The sequence below is a fragment of the Labrus bergylta genome, chromosome 2, assembly GCF_963930695.1.
Source record: "Labrus bergylta chromosome 2, fLabBer1.1, whole genome shotgun sequence".
Classification (NCBI taxonomy): domain Eukaryota; kingdom Metazoa; phylum Chordata; class Actinopteri; order Labriformes; family Labridae; genus Labrus; species Labrus bergylta.
In genome coordinates this window covers 33,935,665-33,959,539 of record NC_089196.1, presented here as the reverse complement: position 1 = coordinate 33,959,539, position 23,875 = coordinate 33,935,665, and the positions used below count along the sequence as shown (strand labels likewise).

At 38.9% G+C, this 23,875-nt stretch overlaps 3 protein-coding genes across 3 annotated transcripts in view; 2 read left to right on the top strand and 1 right to left on the bottom strand.

The window, feature by feature from the left end:
- The window catches only part of LOC136181190 (NLR family CARD domain-containing protein 3-like), a 92,936-nt gene extending 81,535 nt beyond the window's left edge, over window positions 1-11,401 (top strand). Inside the window, exon 9 of the mRNA XM_065961785.1 lies at window positions 8,608-11,401. Coding sequence (XP_065817857.1) covers window positions 8,608-9,200 — 593 coding nt within the window. The 3' untranslated portion in view covers window positions 9,201-11,401. The remainder of the gene's footprint in view (window positions 1-8,607) is intronic.
- Window positions 1-23,875, top strand: part of LOC136181104 (NLR family CARD domain-containing protein 3-like) — a 724,139-nt gene that overhangs the window by 159,774 nt on the left and 540,490 nt on the right. The gene's annotated exons all lie outside the window — the stretch shown is intronic.
- The window catches only part of LOC136181112 (protein NLRC3-like), a 693,514-nt gene that overhangs the window by 266,781 nt on the left and 402,858 nt on the right, over window positions 1-23,875 (bottom strand). The gene's annotated exons all lie outside the window — the stretch shown is intronic.

The window sequence follows — 23,875 nt, the reverse complement described above, 5'->3', positions numbered from 1 at the left end:
GTGGAACTTGTTCATCACTTCTTTCCTGAAACCAAAGAAGCAGGAATCTGCAGGTTTGAAGAGTTCCAGGTTGTGTTCATCTTTGACGGTCTGGATGAGTGTCGACTTCCTCTGGACTTTAAAAACAATGAGACCCTGACTGATGTCACAGAGTCCACCTCAGTGGATGTGCTGCTGACTAACCTCATCAGGGGGAAACTGCTTCCCTCTGCTCACCTCTGGATAACTACAAGACCTGCAGCAGCCAGTCAGATCCCTCCTGAGTGTGTTGACATGGTGACAGAGGTCAGAGGGTTCACTGACCCACAGAAGGAGGAGTACTTCAGGAAGAGATTCAGAAATGAGGATCGGGCCAACAGAATCATCTCCCACATCAAGACATCCCGAAGCCTGCACATCATGTGCCACATCCCAGTCTTCTGCTGGATCACTGCTACAGTTCTGGAGGATGTGCTGAAGACCAGAGAGGGAGGAGAGCTGCCCAAGACCCTGACTGAGATGTACATCCACTTCCTGGTGGTTCAATCTAAACTGAAGAACATCAAGTATGATGGAGGAGCTGAAACAGATCCACACTGGAGTCCAGAGAGCAGGAAGATGATTGAGTCTCTGGGAAAACTGGCTTTTGAGCAGCTGCAGAAAGGAAACCTGATCTTCTATGACTCAGACCTGACAGAGTGTGACATCGATATCAGAGCAGCCTCAGTGTACTCAGGAGTGTTCACACAGATCTTTAAAGAGGAGAGAGGACTGTACCAGGACAAGGTGTTCTGCTTCATCCATCTGAGTGTTCAGGAGTTTCTGGCTGCTATTCATGTCCATCTGACCTTCATCAACTCTGGAGTCAATCTGATGTCAGAAGAACAAACAACATCCAGTTGGTCTAAAGTATTGAGAGAAAAACCTGACCCAAAACATTTATATCAGAGTGCTGTGGACCAGGCCTTACAGAGTCCTAATGGACACCTGGACTTGTTCCTCCGCTTCCTCCTCGGTCTTTCTCTAGAGACCAATCAGAATCTCATACGAGGTCTGCTGACACACACAGGAAGTGGCTCACAGAATAATCAGAAAACAGTCAAGTACATCAAGGAGAAGATCAGTGAGGATCTGTCTGCAGAGAAAAGCATCAATCTGTTCCACTGTCTGAATGAACTGAATGATCGTTCTCTAGTGGAGGAGATCCAACAGTCCCTGAGATCAGGACGTCTCTCCACAGATGAACTGTCTCCTGCTCAGTGGTCAGCTCTGGTCTTCATCTTACTGTCATCAGAAAAAGATCTGGACGTGTTTGACCTGAAGAAATACTCTGATTCAGAGGAGGCTCTTCTGAGGCTGCTGCCTGTGATCAAAGCTTCAAACAAAGCTCTGTACGTGCTCACATAACTATCCAGTTCAAATGTAGTTCTCTTCATTCAGAAATAACAACTATAGTTTGTAATTGCTTTCATTTGTGTTCTTCTGAATCCTCTTCAGGCTGAGAGGTTGTAACCTCTCAGAGAGAAGCTGTGAAGCTCTGTCCTCAGTCCTCAGGTCCCAGTCCTCTAGTCTGAGAGAGCTGGACCTGAGCAACAACAACCTGCATGATTCAGAAGTGAAGCTGCTGTGTAGTGGTTTAAAGACTCTACACTGTTCACTGGAAACGCTCAGGTAAGGACTTATTCATGTGAAAGTTTACCCAATAAGCTTAAATGTACTTAGTTTATTTGATATTTTGATTAACTTACCAAACATATCCTCTTCAGGCTGAGTGTCTGTAACCTCTCAGAGAGAAGCTGTGAAGCTCTGTCCTCAGTCCTCAGCTCCCAGTCCTCTAGTCTGAGAGAGCTGGACCTGAGCAACAACAACCTGCAGGATTCAGGAGTGAAGCTGCTGTCTACTGGACTAAAGAGTCCACTCTGTAGTCTGGACACTCTCAGGTTAGTGTGCTGCTGATCCACATTATTCATCTAAGATCACGTTTTCTTGATGAATCATTTATTAAATGGGCCTTGGTGGTGGTTTAAAGTTTTCCTGTATGTTTCCACATTAAAGCTGTAAAGCTCTGAGCTCGTTCTATAGCTCTCAGTCTTTTAGTCTGAGGAAGCTGGACTGGAATAAAGAAAGTTAAATATGAAGTTATTTCCCCACCAACAAACAAACCATGGATAATGTTTGGAACATAAAGAACTAAAGAATCTTTATTTCAGATGAAACAGTTCAGAACTGTTTCTACATCACTGCTGATGTCAAAGCAGTCTGTGTGTTTATCTCACGCTCTGTCTTACCTTCACTATTTGTCACCAGAGTAAATATTGATTAGTATCAGATTATGAAGTCTATTCTGTTCAGCTGCATGGTTATGACGGGATGTTACTGGTAAAACAGAGAAGAATGAACCAATGGATGTTAAGCATGTTGTGTGTGTGTGTGTGTGTGTGTGTGTGTGTGTGTGTGTGTGTGTTGGTGTTTATGTGTGAGTGTGTGTGTGTGTGTGTGTGTGTGTTGGTGTGTGTGTGTGTGTGTGTGTGTGTGTGTTGGTGTGTGTGTGTGTGTGTAGTCTGTCAGGTTGTCTGATCAAAGAAGAAGGTTGTGCGTCTCTGGCCTCAGCTCTAAGCTCCTCCCCCCTGAGACATCTGGACCTGAGCTACAATCATCCAGGAGAACGAGGAGAGAAGCTGCTGTCTGCTGGACTGGAGGATCCACACTGCAGACTGGAGACACTGAGGTACAGACAGACACACAGAAGCTGTCTCACTGTTTCTGAATGATGAACTCTGCTTCTTGTCTGATGCTGGATTTAAATGAAGATGTATGAAATAGATTCTGATCTGGTTTCTTCCTCCAGGTTGGATCATAGTGGACTGCACAGACTGGATCCTGGTCTGAGGAAGTGTGAGTGTGTTTTCATTTCTCTTCATCAGAACACAGCAGCACATGTTGGAGTGTAGAAGAGTAAATGCTCTTGAACAATCAGACAGAGAATATGGCTTGTGAATAGAGGATTTGTTTATTTCTCTCGGAGAAGTTAATAACAATAACTTGGATTTATATAGCGGCTTTCATGAAACCAGATGGTGTTTGAGGAGGTTTTTAAAAATGACCAGGGGTCTCGTTTATAAAAGAGTGCGTAAAATTCATACTAAAAATGTACGTGTGCCAAAAACCCAGAAATGGCGTGCGCACAAAATAATTCAGAGTTATAAAACCGTTCGTACGCACACCTGCACGCAATGTTCCCTTTATAAATCACCATCCACCTGGAAATGTGCGCACGTAGATTAGTCCCATGTTCCGCCCTCTACACGCCCACATTCAACCATAAACGGTCAATGCAAAGCAGCTCGTGAATGAAAATACATCCAAACGAGGGGGCAGATCAAAGGTTTCCAGCGTTGGATCACGAAAACTGAAGTTTAGACAAAGAAACGAAACTTTCTGACCCAGAAACAAAGGAACTTGTGAATGAAGTGAAGGATAAAATGGACATATCGGTAGTTTGCTGCAGCAGGAGGATCACGAACTGAAGAAAATTCAGAGAATGACACCACGTCGCTGCTGCATTCACGCTGTCCTATGTGCCAAAACATCCACCGTTCATCATTACGCACGAGTATATCTGCAATGTTTACATGTTTACAGGACCCACACTGATTTCTTCATATAGTGGCAGAGAGGACACGTCAGTCAGCATTCTCCCTCACTCTATCATATTATTAATCAAAGGTTTGATCAACCAACAAAAACTTTGAATTGTTGGCCACATATTTTCGTGGGCATCTCCGTCTGCACTGTGACTAATTATGATCAAATATATGGCTTAATGATCGTGTCAGAGATGCCCCGACTTAATGTCCACACTTGAATTATTTACAGAATAAATACATGCAGCTGATGAAGATGTGCTGAGTATGGAGGAGGTGAAATGTGTGAAGCCATCGCCATGTCTCTGTGCACTCTTTATTAAAACTAAAAATCACAATTGATGATAAATGCAAGATATTGAAATATATTAATGAAAACTGGAGGCTCTATGGTCTTTGTGTTAGTCTAATGTTTAACTCTACATCAGTGATTACATTAGTGTATAAGTCCGGTCCTCTGAGGTCCGTCCGGGATAATGAAGGCGAGACGGCGCTGATGCAATATGTATGTGCCAGACTTTTATTTTTTATTTTTATTTGATGTTTATATATTGTCATAATGAAAGTTACTTATTGGAAACGGCTCACTACATGCGCGATTATAGCCTAAATAAAACCATCGGTTTGAATGATTGTGATGACGTGGATCTGTCAGTAAAGTTTGATATTTAGTGAAATAGGTTTGCTTTGTTGTTAAGGGAGCGAGCATTCTGCAGCATAAATGAGGCGGTGGTGTATTCTGAAGCAGAGGGGGAGAGAGGAGTGGTTCTGTCAACACACACAACAACAGGTATCAGGTTTCTGGTGTGCACGTGTGATTTGTTGTGATGATGGCGCCGGTCAGACACTACAGTGGGGATAGCATGGTCAGTGTAAACAAACTTGCATCGGGCAGCCCTATGCACGTAGTGAGGACGGCGCAGGAGTCCGAAAGATTTAATGGAAGCAAGGTTGTCCGGAGAGAAGTGGCAGGCGAGATTCTGGAGTTGCAGAGCGGAGTATGTTAGTAGTACCATGTCCGCAGCAGGGAGAGCAGCTGCTAGCCGCAGGCTGAAAGCCGCAAGCTACCGGGCGCCAGCCGGGGTCAGGAAAACCGCAGGAATGAGAGCCAAACCAGGATAAGGAAAGGACCAATTTGGACCCGTCTGGACACAATCTGAGCAGGAGAGCAGCAGCCGGCAGTCTGGTTGTCAGGCAGGCCTCTTCGCCGCCAGCAGCCGAGCCAGAGTAGGGGGGAAGCGGCAGCCAGCGGTAGCCAACAGGTGGCGCAGGGCGACGGGTCCAAGCCAGGTAGGGAGCCGACGTGGCCGACGAAGAAGGACGGTCCACCAATAAGGCAGGCGAGGGTCCAGTGATCACAGACTGGTGAGGATATCCTGATAGCTGTGCGAGAAGCTAACAGCTGATCGGCGGCTAGCGCTAACAGCTGATCGTCATAGATGGTGAGTAGCTGTCAGTTTACACAAACTGAAAGCAGCAGCAAAGTCGATCTGTTTGCAGACTGTTAGTAGAGGATAAGTAGGAGGGAGAAGCATAGATAGCACAAAAGAAACATCATTTTTGTGTGTGTGTCTTGTGTATCAGAACATGATCTTATGACTTGGCTAAATTCAGAGGTTAGATAACTATTGGTTTGTGCCTGCTGCTGTCCAGATTGTGTTTCTGTTATGATTAAACCTTTCAAACTACAACAGGATGAGGGCTGGAAGTAACACAAAGTGATGATAAAAGTGAGGGTGATGGAAACTCATGAGAGTTTAAATATGAAATAAAAAATGTAAACTGAAATAAAAGTGATAATCCAGTGAATAGAAAATCACCATTCATCACATCCAACAGAAATGTATATTTTACAACATGCAGTTTTTGAGACATTTCACATTTTGATGTTGGCTGCTGGCCGGCTGCTCGTAGTCGAGCTCGTGGAGCTCATCAACTTTAAAAACAGCAGAAATCATTTTTGATTTGACGTTCATTTTCATAAACATGTAAATATGCAGAGTCTCCAACATCAAGTTCTCTCCTCAAAAACATCCAGACGTGAATTCAGTGATGAAATAGAAACAGAATATCTTTAGAGACATAAGCTAGCTCTCCTCCTCGTCTTCTGGCTGTGCAGACAGTAAGGCACACAGCAAAGTCCACGATCACCATAGTACAGGCCAGCAGGAACATCCAACAACAATACACAAGTCAGCTGCAGGCCGCCAGGTGGCCAGGTGAGGTCGGGACGGCGTGGCCTACACCTTAAACAAGCAGAGAAAAACTCACAAGGACTGAGTTGTCATCTGTTTCTTTAGATTTCGATCTGTTCATCCAGTCCAGTTAAATTTACATTAAAACAAAAACATGTATGTTGTAGAGCCTAGATTGATGGAAAAGAAATGGTCTCCATGACTTCAGAAACACAGTTTAAAAGTAGTTAGACAGGACAAAGGGACGTGGCACACTCCTGCTGCCATCACATTGTGTGTGACAGTGAAAGTGGAAATGAGGCTCCTGTTTGTGCTGAATGTGACCTCTGAGGACAGAACAGTTGGAGACAGCAGATGGTTCATAGATTCTTTGTGCTGCACTTTGATTAGTCAGACTTTATTCACTGCATGTGTTTGTTGATTTGGATCTCCATTCTTCCTGGCTGCCATGGTAACTCCATTTGAACTTGATTAGAAGTGGATTATTACATTTCAGTGCTGTCAAACATCATTCAGTGCTGAATATGAACTGTAAGTTTGATTGACTCTCAGTAAGTAGGGTTGTAACGGTACACAAACATTTCAGTTCTGTACAGTTCTCAGTTTTGAAGCTTTGGTTTGGTACATTTTCACTACAGTAAAGGGACCTGATGCTTTTTTTTCTTTATTAGGAACATTTATAATTTCCCTTTTACACATTGGACTAAGTGCAGCATCGACAGTTCAGACTTGTACACCTGCTCAGGTTACTTTTTAATAACATTTTAAATTAAACATTGTAAAAAAAACATAAAATAAACTTATGCTGCTTCCTTCAACCAAAAGAGTCTCCAATAAATAAAAGATATGAATGAAATAAAGTATTTTAGAATGAAATGAAGTCATTAATTTAGCCTATATGTAAATATATTTCTTTTTAATTACACTTCCACCTTTTAGTTTATGAAGGAAACACTTTTTTGAATGCTCTTTGAGCACATAATAAACCTAATCATATCTGGGACAGTGTAGTTTCAGAACTATTAATATTTCCCTCTGTCGATATAAGAACTTCAATGGCATTTTTTATGGCTTTGGCCCGTTTAGAATTACTAGCAAAAGGCGGTCTGTTTTTTCCTAGTTGCAGTGATGTTTACGTTCACGTGGTGCCTTTTCAAGTGCTTTAATAAGTTGGACGTGTTGCCTGTGACGTACCCGATGTCCGCTGAACAACAACGGCACACTACTCTCGTCTTGTCAACGTCTCTTTGTCCATTATTGTGGGAATGGGGAGGGAGGTGTTCATTCTATCATGCTGCAGGTCAGTGACGTGCGGCGAGGTTCGTGGCTGGTGAGGCACTGACTTTTTCAGAGTCAGATTTACAAATATATGAACCCATTTATAGAGTAGCTTAAATTCACCATTCAATTGGCAGCTTGCACATTGACTACTGGTTGTGTTTCATATCTCATATCAGCATTATTTACACACACATAGAGGGAAGGTGCATATTTGGCAAAGGAAGAACGTTACATTTATAGCGCCTCAGAAATGTTTTTTCCATTGCAATTCCACAATTCATACTCATTCAATAAAAATAAAAGTAGGCATATACTGCGGTGTATTCATGGTCTTACCTTTACTTGTAAACAAAGTCCATTCACCTATCCTTCTGGACTAAAATATCTGTGACTTTGTTGTAAAAGTCCTCCTTACCTTCTTTTAGTTTTAAAAGTCTTCATTATTTATCACTTCACGTTTTGATTGAAAAATTGAGAAATCTTTAAGCTTAGATATAAAATCTTTGTTATATAAAAAGTCTGCATAGAAGAGGAGCAACCATCAAACCAAGCATAAACTCTTGGTCTTATGAGCCTCACGCAACCTGACGCACGCCCCCTTCAGGTGAAGCAGCTGCCTCACCTCATGCTTTTTCAGTGCAGTTTTATGTCAAATTAGACTAAATATGTTAAAAACATGTGAAATACATTACTTATTCTATGGAAAGTGAGGACGGATAATAGAAGTGTCTACAAACATTACATTGGTGACAAACAGTAAGAAAGCAAAAGGCATACGCTCGACCCAGTTTGTGAGGGATTGCGCAATCTGGGATGAGGCACAACTCGTCGCTGCCTCACCTCGCATCGGAGCCGGCAGGAAATATGCAAATTCAGAGATTTTGATCCTGAAAATTATTGAACATTTTTGGAATCGTACAGAAATAACATTTATAACACAGATCAGTAGAAAAATATTAATATTTATTTGATTTAATGATTATTTGTTTTTTACTTTTGATGATGACGAGCCTCACCTGCCTCCCCTGACAGCACGTCTCTGCTGCAGGTTATTCTCCCACACAGACGCGTCTCCCCCTCCCCTTTTGCTCTTAGTTTGAGCGGGATCATCACTGAAAATGAAAACAAAACTTAAGAGTAAGTCTGTAAAAAGAACTCCATCCCGGTTATATGCAACTGTCCAGACCAACAGGACTCGAGGAACTACTAATCTGCACAGTTTGCACAGTTTATGTTTGAACTTTTTTACAAGTTATTAACTAAAAGCTGTGTCCCATACCAGCAGCCGCAGCCTTCCTCCACCCTGAGGTGTGCTTCTGCTTTGCGGTCCGTGTGGGAACACAGATTAAATCACTTTTGTTCCGCACGTACTCGGATCAGTCCTGTACTGAAACGGTCCGGTCCGAGTACGTGTACCTTTACACCCCTATCAGTAAGTGTCAGTAAAGTTGTTGATGAATGAACAGATGATAACCTGCAGCTGTGTTGTGTCTCGTTCTCTCCATCAGACGCCTGTGAGCTGGAACTGGACACAAACACAGTGAACAGAAACCTGAAACTGTCTGACAACAACAGGAAGGTGACACGTGTGGAGGAGCTTCAGTCATATCCTGATCATCCAGACAGATTTGATTACTGGTGTCTTCAGCTGCTGTGTAGGACTGGTCTGACTGGTCGCTGTTACTGGGAGGTCGAGTGGAGAGGAGATGTTCATGTATCAGTGAGTTACAGAGGAATCAGAAGGAGAGGAGACAGAGCTGAATGTTGGTTTGGATTTAATGATCAGTCCTGGATTCTGTTCTGCTCTGATAGAGGTTACTGTGTCTATCACAATAACAGAAGAACAGAGATCTCCTCCTCCTCCTCCTCCTCCTCCTCTTCCTCCTCCTCCTCCTCCTCCTCCTCCTCCTCCTCCTCTGTCTCTCACAGAGTAGCAGTGTATGTGGACTGTCCTGCTGGCTCTCTGTCCTTCTACAGAGTCTCCTCTGACACACTGATCCACCTCCACACCTTCAACACCACATTCACTGAACCTCTCTATCCTGGGTTTGGGTTCTGGTCTCGTGGTTCTTCAGTGTCTCTGTGTGGTCTGTCAGTCTGAGAAACACTGCTGACTGAAGATCAGCTGACTCTGTCACAGTGCCACAGTGTGAGGAGAAGGTCCGTCAACTTCTCAGATATATCTCGTTTTTTGAACCAGGCTGTAAACATGTTGATTCCTGTGGTAAAAACGGGCTTTTTTGGCTGTGGGCTTATGGCACTTCCGGCGTTTCTGCAGCCAGCCTCAAGCAGAACCTCGAGGAACTGCAGTTTTTTATACTTAAGCATAGGCTTCATTTTTCAAGACCGGAGGTTGACCCTTGTGGCGAACACACTCTCTCACCTCACTCGCTCCCCCCACACACACACACATGCACACTGAGCCCTGAGCCTGAGCCACTGTGTGTGTGTGTGTGTGTGTGTGTGTGTGTGTGTGTGTGTGTGTGTGTGTGTGTGTGTGTGTGTGTGTGTGTGTGTGTGTGTGTGTGTGTGTGTGTGTGTGTGTGTGTGTGTGTGTGTGTTGGGCAAACACTGTATCATGTTGCGGCTGATAACAGCGTGAAGCAGTGAGTGGGCGTGTCTTGCCCCCCCCCCCCCCCCCCCTCCTTCTCTAAGTTGATACATTGACATTCTAAATGCATTTTTTTAAATTCCAGGGTAGAGCAGTACAACTGAAAATATGAGGTTTAGTTACCCTGTTTCATGACATCTGTTTAAACACAGACAGAACCTCAGTCTAAGTTCTTCTTGGGTAACACTTTATATGAAGGTCCTTGAAATAAGCTGTTATTACCATCAAATCTGCTGTATAAGACACACTTTAAACCCTCAGGCATCAGTTTAATTTACTACCCTCTTCAGTCATTAAGGACAAAAATGTCCACTTCCAAAAATCTGCGATAAAAATAGAACAGATTACTTTTTTTTTTGCTTCTTTCTGCATAAATCTCTTAAACAACTTCCGCCCTGCTCAAAACTACCAAACATTCAATCATTTTGACCCTTTAGATGCCAATTTCATTACTTGATCACTTTTGTTATTTATGAAAAAATAAGTTATTTTCCATATAACAAATATTTGGTGGCTGGGGGATTTTTTTAAAATCAGTCTTGGATATGTCAAAGATTATACAAAATATTTACTTTGATGCATTATTAGTTTTTGTGTAGCATCAGATTTAAAATGTATTACCCTCTTGAGTCATTATGGACAAAAATGTTCACTTCCAAAAACTGCTATAAAAATAGTACAGATTAATTTTTTTTCTGCTTTTTTGGGTTAAATCTTTTGATCAACTTCAGTCCTGATCAAAACGATCAAATATTGAATAATTATCAGGATTTTTAACCCTTTAAATGCCAGTTTGATTACATGATGATAATATTCTTAATGAAAAAAACACACAAAAAACAAGTTATTTTTCATATAACAAATGTTTGGTGTCTGGGGGATTTTTTTAAATCAGTCTTTGTTTTGTTAAAATCTAAGGACAAACTGAAAATGTAAATATTTATATGCTTTTATTTACTTTGTGTTTAAAGGTTAATCAGCTTTATTATTACTTATCAGGTTATCTCTGTTGTCAGCCTTTATTTAAAGTTTGTATTGAACACTGGAGAGCAGCACTGAGCAGGTCAGGAAATCAGGTAACCTTTGTGAGCCAGGTGTGTAAACCTGCTGAGTGGCTCTAACTGACAGACAGGAGTGTCAGCGGTGTGTGTGAGAGCAGGAGTGAGGTGAGAGGCTGAGACACTTTCAGGCTGAATTCAATGAAAGGAAGACAGCAGAGATACCTTTGGTAAGTGTGCTGTGTTCTTTGGTAATTATCTGTTCAGAATGTTTGAATGGTGACATGTATTTAATGTAGGCTGTTTATTTCATAGTGATGCACTCTGCATTCTGGTTTTATAGTGTAGTGTTCACAGGAAACAATTAAATTAGAAGGGTAAATAATAATTAATATTGAACACATTTAAATGGTTTGTTTAAATTGTAAACAAAAGATAAAGAACTGAATAGATACTAAAATTCAGATTCATTTAATGGTTATATTAACTTAAATTCTGATTTGTGTTGTTTGGTGTTAAAATGAGAAAAAGGAAGGTAAGGATGCTAAAAGATGCATGGTTAACATTGTATAAGTGGAAAACTGCTTCCCCAGATTACTTTACAATTATAATATGAATGTATATGTGAAGAATTTTGTTCATAGATATTTTCCTTGCTTTTCAGAACCACACACAATAAACAGTTGTAACCTCGCTGCATTAAAGTCTCCTCTTTGAACTCTTTTACTATCGTGGCCTAACCCAAACCAATGTGTTCAGTCTTTTAGAATAAGGGTCTGCTTGGAGGTGAAATATTGATAAATGAAAGCAGTTACTTTTATTGAAATAAGAAAAGTTTTAAGATTGATGACGAGTCAGGTTACCGTGGGAATTGGATAGCGCCAAGACCAATCGAAGAATCATTTTCCTCTTAGCTGAAAGTGTATAAAAAGCAGTGAAGCAGCAAAAAGGAAGCCAAAGAGAGAAATGATAACAGAACAAATAAACACACCATTGAAGTGTTTTTTTCCATATACCATTTAGTTACACACACTGAAGGCTATAATGCATCTCTATCGTTTCTTCTAACAATATGTTGAGTAAATCCAGAATGCCAGATGACATCTACAGGTGTTATCATTCAGTTTGTGATTTTCTTTATTTTGTATTCTGACTGCAGGATTCTTATTAAGTGTTACAGGTTTTCAGTGAAATCGACATCGACCTGACCTGACTGTGGTCGCTCTGCATCAGGATCTGCTGAACTCCTTTTCTTTACCAAAGACACTTTAGACACTCGACACAAAATAACACAAGTAGATGAAAGTCTTTCTCACTCTACATCAGTTTATTTATTCCAAGGTTACACATGAGCTGTCTGAAGAACTTGTGCTACCCAACACAGAGGCCTCCAAGGAAACAGAGTGACAGAAAGAAGAGAAGATATCAGGAGAGAAGAAGGATCCTTACACTGTAACTGTTTCATATAAACCCTTTCAATTCAAACGTCATAGCTGCTCCTAACTTACTGGTTCATATGTCAGCAACAAAACATCAATGTCAAAAAAGTAGAGACAGATTTCTGTCAATATAATTGTCTTATATCCCTTTATAACTGCACTTATACATCTGTTAGTCAATACATACTTATGAATACAAATTAGTGATGTTGTTAACTTGGATTCCTCTGGATCAGTTTTACCATTGCACAGGATTAACATTTCTCTCCAGTGTGGACTAACATGTGTCTGGTCAGATTTCCTCTTTGGGAAAAACTTTTACTGCAAACAGAGCAGCTGAAGGCTTTCTCTCCTTTGTGATCTAACATGTGTGACTTCAGACCCCCCTTTTGTCTAAATTGTTTTACCACACTCAGAGCATCTAAGGGATTTCTCTCTATGAATTGCCATGTGATATGTCAGACTGACCTTATGGGTGAATACTTTCTCACATTGAAAGCAGCTGAAGGGTTTTTCTCCAGTGTGAATCATCATGTGTCTGGTCAAGATTCCTTTTACGTTAAATCTTTTACTGCACTCTGAGCACCTACGTGGTCTCTTACCAGTCTTCAGTTCCTTATTTTTCAAGTTTAAAGTGAATGTCTGCAGTCGTATTTCTTCCAGGGACTTGAGATTCTCCACCTCTTTGGAATCATAATAATCCTCCTTTAAAAGAACAGAATTAAAACATAGGTCAGGGTAGGCTATAGGGCTGTGCAAGTAAATTCAGTTGCATTGTTATCCCAATGAAAGGATTTGCAACAATCACATCGCTGTAGTCAGAATTTATTGCAAGAAATTTGTATTTATGCAGATTTCAGCGGTTGCCCCTTATATTGCAGAGTTTAACCATCAAAGACAATATTCATAGACTTAATGAAAACATTCATACATCTTTATATTCAACAGAATTTATTTAAAAAATAAAAAGTACTTCTAAACAAACATGAATAAAATGGTAATAACTCTAAAATTTAATATAAATAAATACAAATAACTAGTTTAACAGAACAAACAATATCAAACAGTGCAGGGAGTAGAAGTGGTCACAGATGGCCGAGGGATAGCAGGGGACAGGATTAACTTTATTGTCTCACAAAGTGAGAAATTTGTCTTCAGCTCTTCACCCGTGCTGCAGCCATAAAAACATCAACATCATCCTTCACATCAAACATAAAACGATAACATTATTAAGTATATAAATACTTTGGGTTCTTAGCATGAGGCAGCCCGGGTCGCTACAGAGCAGCGCCACCGTTGGAAACCGGTTAATTGTTTTATGATTGCATCTGGAGAGAGAAGATGAGCATTTGTGAAACAATGGGCATTTTATAATATAGAGTGAACACAAAATATTAATACAAATATTTTACAAAATAGAAGAAACAAAGAAATGCATCCAAATAAAGTTAAGTACCTGTTCTCGGGCAAAGCCTCCTGTGAAGAATCTGACAACGACAGAAGAAATCGGCTCTTTGACTATTGTTGAGAAACCAAAAAAACAAAAGAAAAACAAAGACTGCTTAGTAAAAACAAGATCTGCACAACAAGAAGCTCATAGAAAGTGTAGAAAACAGCAAAATACAAAAGCAAATATTGATCATTCTATTGCAGATTTTGTGAGAACATTTTGGCAACCAAGGTGTCCAGAGGTTAAATAGAAAAGACTAATGCAATCAAATCAACTTTGTTACTAGTTTGTCACATATCCAAGACTCTAATCATCATTCAACTAATAACTTTGCATTTAAAGGGTTACAATTCAGAAAATAATTGAATGTTTTGAGCAAGTCGAAAGTTGTTTAACTTTAACTACACTGTAAAAAAAAAAAAAGATACACCATAACTACTCTATAAAATTGAGGCAACAGATTGCACGTAATATTATTAATTAAATCTAACTATGTTAAAAGTTGAGTTAATGTTACTCAAATCAGACCCTTAAGAATTACTTGTTTAAACTGAGTAGATTCAAATAAAGCACAAAAATAAATTAACCAAATTTAAACAAAAACATTAAGTAGATATCAATAAGAGAAATGTCTAAATTAGTAAAAGGTACTGATATAAATAATTAAATTTGATATATAAATGATATATAATTGAGTAATACTAATCTTTATATTCAATGCATTTTTTAATTTTCCTTAATAAAATGAATTAAATTGTAAATATAATAATTTCTTGGCAATTACATACATGTTCGCGTTATGACCTACATTTTAGTGTGAGATTAGAATTAGTCGATCAGAAAATACAGAATAAATATTACTTAAGTAAGATACAATGACATTTAATGCTTGACGAAAGTAACACTTTTTATCAGACTTTATTAAAGGTACAGCATTTCAAGCAGCCTTTAACATACAGAAGATGATGCCAACAAAAGATGTGCATCCAACAAAAACACACTCTACAGTTTCATATCTCCTCAGGTGATTACCAAGGTGAAGAAAATATTCTTTTTTAGAGGGATGTTGAGTTGAGCAAATTAAACATGTAAAACAGAAGATGACTCCTGGCCCTCTAGTTTCATCTTCTGGATGATATCTTGAAAGATGTGTGCGTAGGGCATTCAAAGTTTTAAAGGAGCATGGACAATCAAGAACAAGACAAGGTACCAGATTTCCAATTTCAAATGTCCTGTGCTGTAGTCTGTAATGGGTCAGAAGATCACCCCTTGTCGTCGCTATGAATCCACAGATTTTACACCGCCATCTCATCTGGAGACACCTAGAAGATAATACAGAAAAATTTAAATTAGAGATGTGCCTTTGCTCTTATTTGAATATAAAAACATCACCCTCTCAATTACATGTGTAATATAGCTTGTATTGAAGGGCTAGTAAAAGTTATAATTAGATTTTCAGAGTTCTTCTGGAAGTGTTCTCTTTGTCTCTTTAGTTCTATTCTAAACATGAATTCTGGATGAAATGTAGAAATTCTTGTCCTAATGCTCATAATATACCCAATGAGTTTGATGAAAAACGTTGCATCTCATTTTAAATTAGAATTAGGATAAGACTTCTTTAGTCTTAACCATCAATGTTGCATTTTACTCAGATGTATTTATATTTTTCTGCTGCGTTACGCTGTAATAAATGATTCCTTAGTCATGTATATTTTACTTAATATATCTGATAAAATGTATTAAATAAAAATGCTTTCGTGATTTTGTGGCAATTGTTGAAAGTAACTTTCATACAAAAATGTTTGAGATAGTATCTGCTTATTTTGGTTACATTAAATATAAGGAAGACGGATTTGTAAAAAAAAAAAAGTTACATTTTTACATGGAATAAAATCAATAGATATTTTTTATCACAACTAGCAAAGGCAGAGAGAGAAAGAACCCAGTTCAGCCTATGAAAAGTGTTTGCACTTTAAAACTAAACTTCCACGAGTGAATATATATTCTTAATGTAGTGGATTAACCTCCTAGGATTACTTTATCCTGCATGTTTCATGTATGACAAAAGTATAGTTTTTAACAACATTCACAAATTCACTTTGAATTACCTTATCAACGTATCTAAAAAATAAGTAAGTAGCTCTAATTATTAAGTAGTTAATGCATAGTTAAAAAAAAAAAAGTAAGACATCTTCTTTGCATAATCAATAATAGAATGAACACAGAGGGAAACTGTAAAAATGTAGTGTAGCCTGCTAGTGACAGCTCGGTGTCAGCAAGCAGCGAGTGAGGAAATACTGTAAATTAGAGAGGATTAAATAAAGAGGAGCAATTTATGCTTTTCAGCACATGAAAAAAAAGGAATGCGTGAGAGCTTGCAGTATCACAGACACAGTCACAGTCAATGTGTGATTTAGCAGCTCTGGGCTAACAGCTCTCGGTCGTGATAAATTTTGTGTTTTTTAATGGAGCGTGGTCGTCAATTCACGAAACTCAAATCTGTCATGATCGGCTGTGCTGAAAAATTACGGTTCAAGACACTGTCGTCGCATTGCCAATTTCTCTCCTCGCATTTTTCAACACATGTTATCGTACCTTTAGCTGCTGAATGAGAAAACTATGACCATGTTGTTTACATCCCTCCCCGCGCGAGCGATTCCTCTTTCCTCTTCAGTAACTTTCAAAATAAAGCTTGTGGTTTTCTCAGTGTAACTACTCGTGATATCTTTCTGATATCGTTGCGTAATACCATCACACTATAGCCTAACATAACATGCATAATTTACCTTTCCGCCGCTACTGCGTCTCTGTCTCTCTGTATTACTTTGCTTGCTAATTTTGTTGTGTAACGTAGCATACACCCACAAGTCATAAACATTACAGTATAAAATAACTCTCCTTACCTTTGTCAACCAAATTAAATTGATGAGTTAAATGGAGGGAAAGGGGCACCAGTCATCCGCACTTTCTTTATGTCTTGTGACCAGATGAGAGCCTGCTGAATTCAAAAGAAGAAAAAAGGCGCAAAATAACAGGAAGTGCTTGTCAATTAAAAACTGACTAATTAAAGTTGTAAATTTACAAGAATAAAACAAAAAACGTTTTTTTTAACGTGTTTAAGATTCAAACAAATATCTGAAAATTGACAGCAAGAAAACAAGAGCTGAAATATTGATAAATAAAAACACATTTGGTACCACTTTTAGTTTACAAGTTTTATTTTAAGTCAGAGATGATGCTTTGTGGTGTATCCAGGAATTAAACGGTATTGGAATATATCTTTGCTGCCTCGTATTCGTTTATCAATGTTTTTCATTTTTGGCTGTAATCATTCTAATTTAACTGACTTTGTCAGGGAAGTGTACAGAGTTTGGAGTTCTTCATGCTTATCGCCGCCACAGTGGCGAGCAGTATCCTGCCTCGTGACGAGCTTCTTCTACAGCATATAAAGGTAAAACAACACCACTGCTGGAACATTGTGCCCTCCTAAAATGTATTTATATTTTTCGACTGCGTTAGTTAAAGTTAAACAACTTTCGACTTGCTCAAAACATTCAATTATTTTCTGAATTGTAACCCTTTAAATGCAATGTTATTAGTTGAATGGTGATTAGAGTCTTTGATATGTCAAAGACTAGCAACAACATTTATTTGATTGCATTATTCTTTTTTATGGACACCTTCATGGCCAAAATGTACACACAAAATCTGCAATAAAATGATCAATATTTGCTTTTATATTTTGCTGTTTTCTGCACTTTTATGGCTCTTGGGTCTTTGTCTGTCTTTTCATAGCAAACGGGATCTGACAACTGTCGCTCCACTTCATTTATATAGTTAGCCCGTTTTAAAATACAAATAGCACCTCCTTTATCAGCAGCTTTTATTACAATGGTAGTGTCTTTTCCCACAAATTAAAATGCACGAGGTAAGCTCAAACTATGATGACAAATAAAAGTTAAACTATATTCAGACAATAGTGCCGCTGTACAGTCTAAGAGTGAAATGATGACTTTATGAAGGAGTGCAGGAGAACTTCCTGTTGTGAAATATGTCAACAGAATGAAACATGATAAATAGGCCTATTATATATATTAATGTCATGACATCATGACTTATTGTAAACATGAATAGTGACTAACTATGCCTGCCTTCATGCATCCCCACATTGCTTTAATTATTTATTTATTGGCTTTAATGTCATTAATGTCATCCTTCAGTTTAGTTAGACATATCAGCTTATTTTATTTTGTCCTAAAAAATATTAAATAAGGCTTCTTGCACTTCTATGCTTCACTTTAATATTTAAAGAAGGAATTTTGTATGAGATGTTTTTCCAAGAAGAGAGCCTTAACTGCAGACTCGATAAGCATTTTTCTCTGCACTAATTCACTCTGCTGTTCATCTCTCGTCTTAACCGAATAAATTAGAGATTGTAAAAAAGAGGATGTTGAGTAATGAGTTACATTTATTTATATTCGTTAAATGTATTTATGTTCATATAAATAAATGACTAAAACGTTTCAAATGGATGTAACTCCCCAGTTTTATATTGAAGTATTTTGTGTGAATTCCCGTAAATTAGTTTTAAATGAATGAAACGTTAAACCGGAAGTGCCGCCTGGTTTTATTTTGAAGTTGTTTGCGTGTATTTCCGGTCCTGACAGTGGAGGAGCCTCAGCCATTACTCAGTAACGGATGGGATTTAAAATGTGAAATAAAAAATAAAATGTAAAATAAAAAAATCCTACTAAAGTAAAAGTAAAAGTACAGATTTTAAAATCTACTTTAAAAGTAAAAGTACACAAAAAACTACTCAATTACCTCTTCTATGTCTCGAGTGATGTCTATTTCCCCACTTCCCCTTTCACATCCTGAAAGTGATCTCATTTATCTTTACTGAATACTCACTGTTCCTCTCGTTCCTCCTCCTTTACCTCTCTATCCACATATATATTCTAAAATATTGGAAAACGGGTCACTTCCAACTGTTGTTTCTTCCCATATTTTCCACTCACATATTCCTGCCAATTCTCTTGAAACCAGCATCAGATCTAGTGCTGAACTGTTTCCTGTATGAATATTTATTTGTGTTCCTCTACCATCATTTATACATACCAAGTGACTGTCTTCCTAAAGTTGCTCTATTATTTAGTATCCGTCTTTTCCCTCCCCACAATGTGCTGTGTGAGTTCAAATCTCCACTCCAGACCACATGGTTTTTAGTCTGTCCCTGTATTTGCTTTCATTTGATGAGATCTAGTTTCATTATAATAATTGATAATAGTTGTCTGTCCTACATCCGTCCACATTTCTATGAGTATGAATCCTCCCTCTCTCCCTTTACTAACTGCTCTGAATGAAAGATTTCCTTTAATAAATGTAGCACATTCTCCTCCCCCCTCCCCCATCACACCTAACAGCAGAGTAATTGTTAATTCTGAAATCTAAGTGACTTTACAACCATGTTTGTTGCACACAGATAACATCTGGTAATCTTGGTAATGGACCTATAAATGGTTAAAATTCTTTGAAAAGCTCATTGCGTTTCATTGTAATAAAAGAACCATGGTGGGTCTTTTGCTATCCTATACATGATGTTTCTTGATGAGCCTGGGCATTGAGATCATTTCTCACTTCCTCCCATGTCAGTTTGTTCATGTTTAGATGATTTGCTGCCACTTTTACTAATATTTGTTTTCTTTCAGTGTTTGATTTTGTTTCCATTGTGGCGTTTATGACCCCTGCTATGAATGTAACCAGTTTCTTCAGATCCACGCACACTTTCCCTTCTTCTGTTTGTTCTGGCTGTTTGTTCTTCTGGCCTTCATTTGTATCTTCCATCTCTCTCCCTCTCCCCTGTTTCACCACCTTCACAGCTTCTGCATATGTGATTGTATTGTGCACTCTGACTTGTTGAACCTGCACCTCCGTTTTCATCACCTCACATATGCCACACTGTGATTTCCTCCACAGTTACAACACTTTGGTTGCATACCTGTTTTACACTGCTCATATTCATGATCCTCCCCACACCTTGCTCACCTTCTCCTTCCCTTACATGTCTGAGCAGTGTGTCCAAATCTTTGACAGTTAAAGCATCTCATTGGTCTGGGTATATATTCCCTTACATTGTAGGTCATATATCCCAACATAACTTTCTGAGAAATTCCTTCTCTTCAACCCTGATTTCCCCACTTCCTCCTCCAGATCGTAGTTTCCTTTGTTTCTTTATACCAACGAGCTCAAAAGAATTGCCTCTTTTGTCTCTTGTTCTCTCACTTCCCTGACTGATCTCCATACTGTCCTCACTTTTAATCTCTTCTGAGTCACCCCATTCTGGTCTGTTCACAGCATAGCTGTGCCTACCCGCGATAGCTTTCACAGATCTGTTGAGTTTCCCCGTGTCATCCAGGGATATCCCTCGCCTCCGATTTCCAGGTGTCAACCGTAACTTTTCCTGTGTTAAATCAGCAGATTCTTCATCTAATCTTACTTTCAAACTCTTAACCATGAGTTTGTTAAGGTGCTGTCCAACCCGGCTACTACACTGAGCATGCGCCTGTTCCGCCTGGACCTTCTACGTAGCCTCGGAATACTACGCCGGCTACATCCAGCGGCCTGTGAAGCAGCGGAGCCTCGTACCAGCGGAGTCTGCCAGCGGAGGAGACGGAAGCGGTGTGACCGGAAGCAAAAACGGGGATGCCGAGCGGGGCTAACAACCAAGCTAAAAGCTAACCCGCACAGAACGCCGCTTCCTTCCATCCTGCTTTCTAATGTCCGCTCCCTGGAGAACAAACTGGACTACCTGAAGCTGGATTTAACTGCAAAACGGGAGATGAGAGACTGCTGCACCATATTTCTCACAGAAACGTGGCTGAAACCATCCGTTCCAGATGAGGCAGTTAGCATAGAGGGACTGGTAAATCCCGAGGCGGCGGTGTTTGCATATTCACCAACAACAACTGGTGCAACAACGGTGAGATAGTCTCAAGTCACTGCTCTCCTGATGTAGAACTACTGACTATTGTTGGGGTTGTATCAAGTCAACTTTGGTTATATTCTTTAATAATTAAACTTAATTATTAATAATATAAATAAAACATCATTAAACTATGTTTAATCTCGTTTTGGGGCACCAACCTGTAATCAGGTAAATATAACCAAAATATCACTCAAATCAGTCTCAAATTAGTTATTTAATTACTAATATTATTAATAATGAATAACTATATTTAATAAATTGAAGGCGTGAAATCCGTACACAAAGCCTTCGCACCCAGCTTATATCACAATGCAAATACACCAGTAACCACAAACAACTGCTCTCTTAAATTATAACAGAATTTATTTAAACAAAGCAACATAAATCCAAAATCAATGAACTTAATTAAACAAATAACTATTATAAACTAATCTAAGCAACAAACATTATCAAGCAAGGCTTGTGGATGAGGTGTAAATGTGTGTGTGTGCAGATGAGTGTGTATGTAGATGTGTGAGGAGGCGCCAGCCCAGCCACACACCACTCCTCATCAACGGCACAGCAGTGGAGAGAATTAGCAGCACAAAGTTCCTGGGGGTGCAGATAACAGACACTCTGACCTGGTCCCTTCACACCGGCGCTCTTGTGAAAAAAGCGCAGCAGCGCATGCACTTTCTGCGTCGGATGAAGAGAGCACACCTCCCTCCTCCTATTCTCACCACCTTCTACAGAGGCACTATAGAGAGCATCATAACAAACTGCATCTCTGTCTGGTCCGGAGCCTGCAGTGCCTCCGACTGGAAGTCCCTGCAGAGAGTGGTGAGGACGGCGGAAAAGATCATTAAGACTCCACTTCCTCCCATCCAGGAGATCGCAAAGATCCGCTGTCTGACCAGGGCTCAGAAAATCCCCACCAAGGACTGTTTTCGCTGCTGGACTCTGGAAAGAGGTTCCGCAGCCTCTGAAGCAGAACTTCCAGGTTCTGTAACAGCTTCTTCCCACAGGCCACAAGACTTTTGAACAGGAAAAAATAATCCCTCCATTCCCCCTCAAACCCCCACACAGGACTACCTCACTGGACTGTAAAATACAATATAACGTGCAATATATTTATCTGTATAGTATTTTTACTCATAGTTTTTCTTTTTATATCTATTTATATCTGCACCTTATTTTTATTTTTTATATGTAAATACAAGCTGCTGTTTTTATCCTGCACTACAACGAGCCAAATGCAACGAAATTTAGTTCTTATCTGCACTGTAAAGTACAAGTTTGAATGACAATAAAGAAAGTCTAAGTCTAAGTCTAAGTCTAAGTATTGTAATCCGCAGCGTTTACAACTGATCAGGTATACACAGTTTTTGGTGTGTGGGCTTCCCATATATTTCATTTTAAAAACATTTTTATTGTATCTGCGGTTCCTGTTTTTTCTGAACGCTGCAATGATTCTGTGGTCTCGTAAAATCTCGGTTTCTGCGATGATGTTTTGAAAATTATTTTTAATAATTCTGACCAATTTAATCGTTGCTGGAGAGAAAGTAGTAACAAAGAGCAAAATAGAGGAAAGCAATTGGGGTTTTGTTTCCTGAAATGTCTTGAAGGACCTTCTAAGAAAGCAGCAGGAATACCCTCTGGTGGCCAGTGCTGAGAACAGCGTTTTAGTGGCCTGTTTAAAGTCCTCTTTGTCGCCACATATTCTGTGAAATCTCAGCAGTTGAGACTTTACCAGCCCAGCATAGGTGTGTTTAGGATGGTGGCTAGTTTTGTGGAGTAGAGCATGACTATCTGTCTCCTTGAAACATACTTTAATGTCCAATTTGTTTGTTTTCTGGAAATTTTACCTTTGTATGTGGTAGTGTCAAGAAAGTCTACCGAGGTGTAGCTTGTGGTAGACTTCAATGAAATGGACGCATTGTGATTGTTCAGAGTGGTAAAAAAGTTATCAAAATCCTCCTTAGTGTGAGGATTTCGAGTCAAATTGATTTCCAGCAATCGTATCAATTCCTTTTCTGGTCTCTTTTTACCCGGATGTTTTTTAAATATGTTTTTTACGGCTTGTATGCTTTCTCAAATATCAATATTCGTGTACAAGCTGTCGATATCAATGGTGAAAAGAAGCGAATAGGGTAGGGTTAGGGTTAGGTTAGGTAGGGGGCACAGAATTTCTTTATTTAAAAAATAAAAAATACTTATAGACAAACATTAATAAAATGGTAATAACACTAATATTTCTTATAAGTAAATAAAAAATAAAATAAATACAAATAACTAGTGTTACAGAACAAACAATATCAAACAGTTTAGGGAGCAGAAGTGGTCACAGGCAGCCCAGGGACGGCAGGGGATGGATTTAAATGTTTCTGATTGCATCTGGAGAGAGAAGATGAATATTTGTGAAACAATCTGCATTTTGTAATAAAGTGTTTTATTTAAATATTATTTTCTCTTCTGAGCAGTACAGAAAACTCAACTCAATAGTTTTCCTTGCAACCAGACCTACAGCATGCACACATATCTATTCAGTGAGGACTTCTTTCACAAAATGCATTCATGCTCTTAGACATCAATACTCTAAAGGCAAGAGCTTAAAACTATTAATGACAACAGGAGGAGGAAAATAAACATGTTAATCTACTATGGTGAAAGCTAACTAAGTACAGAAATGTAAATAAATATAAAAGTAGGTTTTGTGTCCCAAACAACGTAGCCTACTATACAAAAGAAGAAGTGTATTTTCTTAAACTGGTTATTTTCTTAACATGAATAATCTGTACCTTATAAAAGTACAGTGGAAATAACGGATGTTAACTCGAGCTAGGAATCATTGACGTTACTATCATCCATCAATGATGATCCACCAACCAACACCTCTCACTCAATGCAGACTCTCAGCTGTGAACTTTGCTTTTTTACTTCCTTTATATTTGACATGCACCTTAACTGCCTCTGCTTTATCTGGTCTCATGCACTACATCACTTTATTCTATCCATTTTATATCAGTATTCATACAGTTCTGTTTAATTTATTCCTGTTGTTTCTTATCCATCATTGCACTACGGTCACTTTATTTATCTCATTTTTACCTTACAGTTATATTGTATATATTAGTTCTGTTGTTCCATTATTCACCATGCACCTTATTAACTTATCATTTAGTATTTGCCTACTTGCACATAGCTCTGTATATATTTATTTATTTCTCGTTTACTGCACATAGTTCTGTTTACATCTGTTTACATCTGTTAGTCCGATCACTGTCCACTCATATCTACTCCTTTATATTTTATAT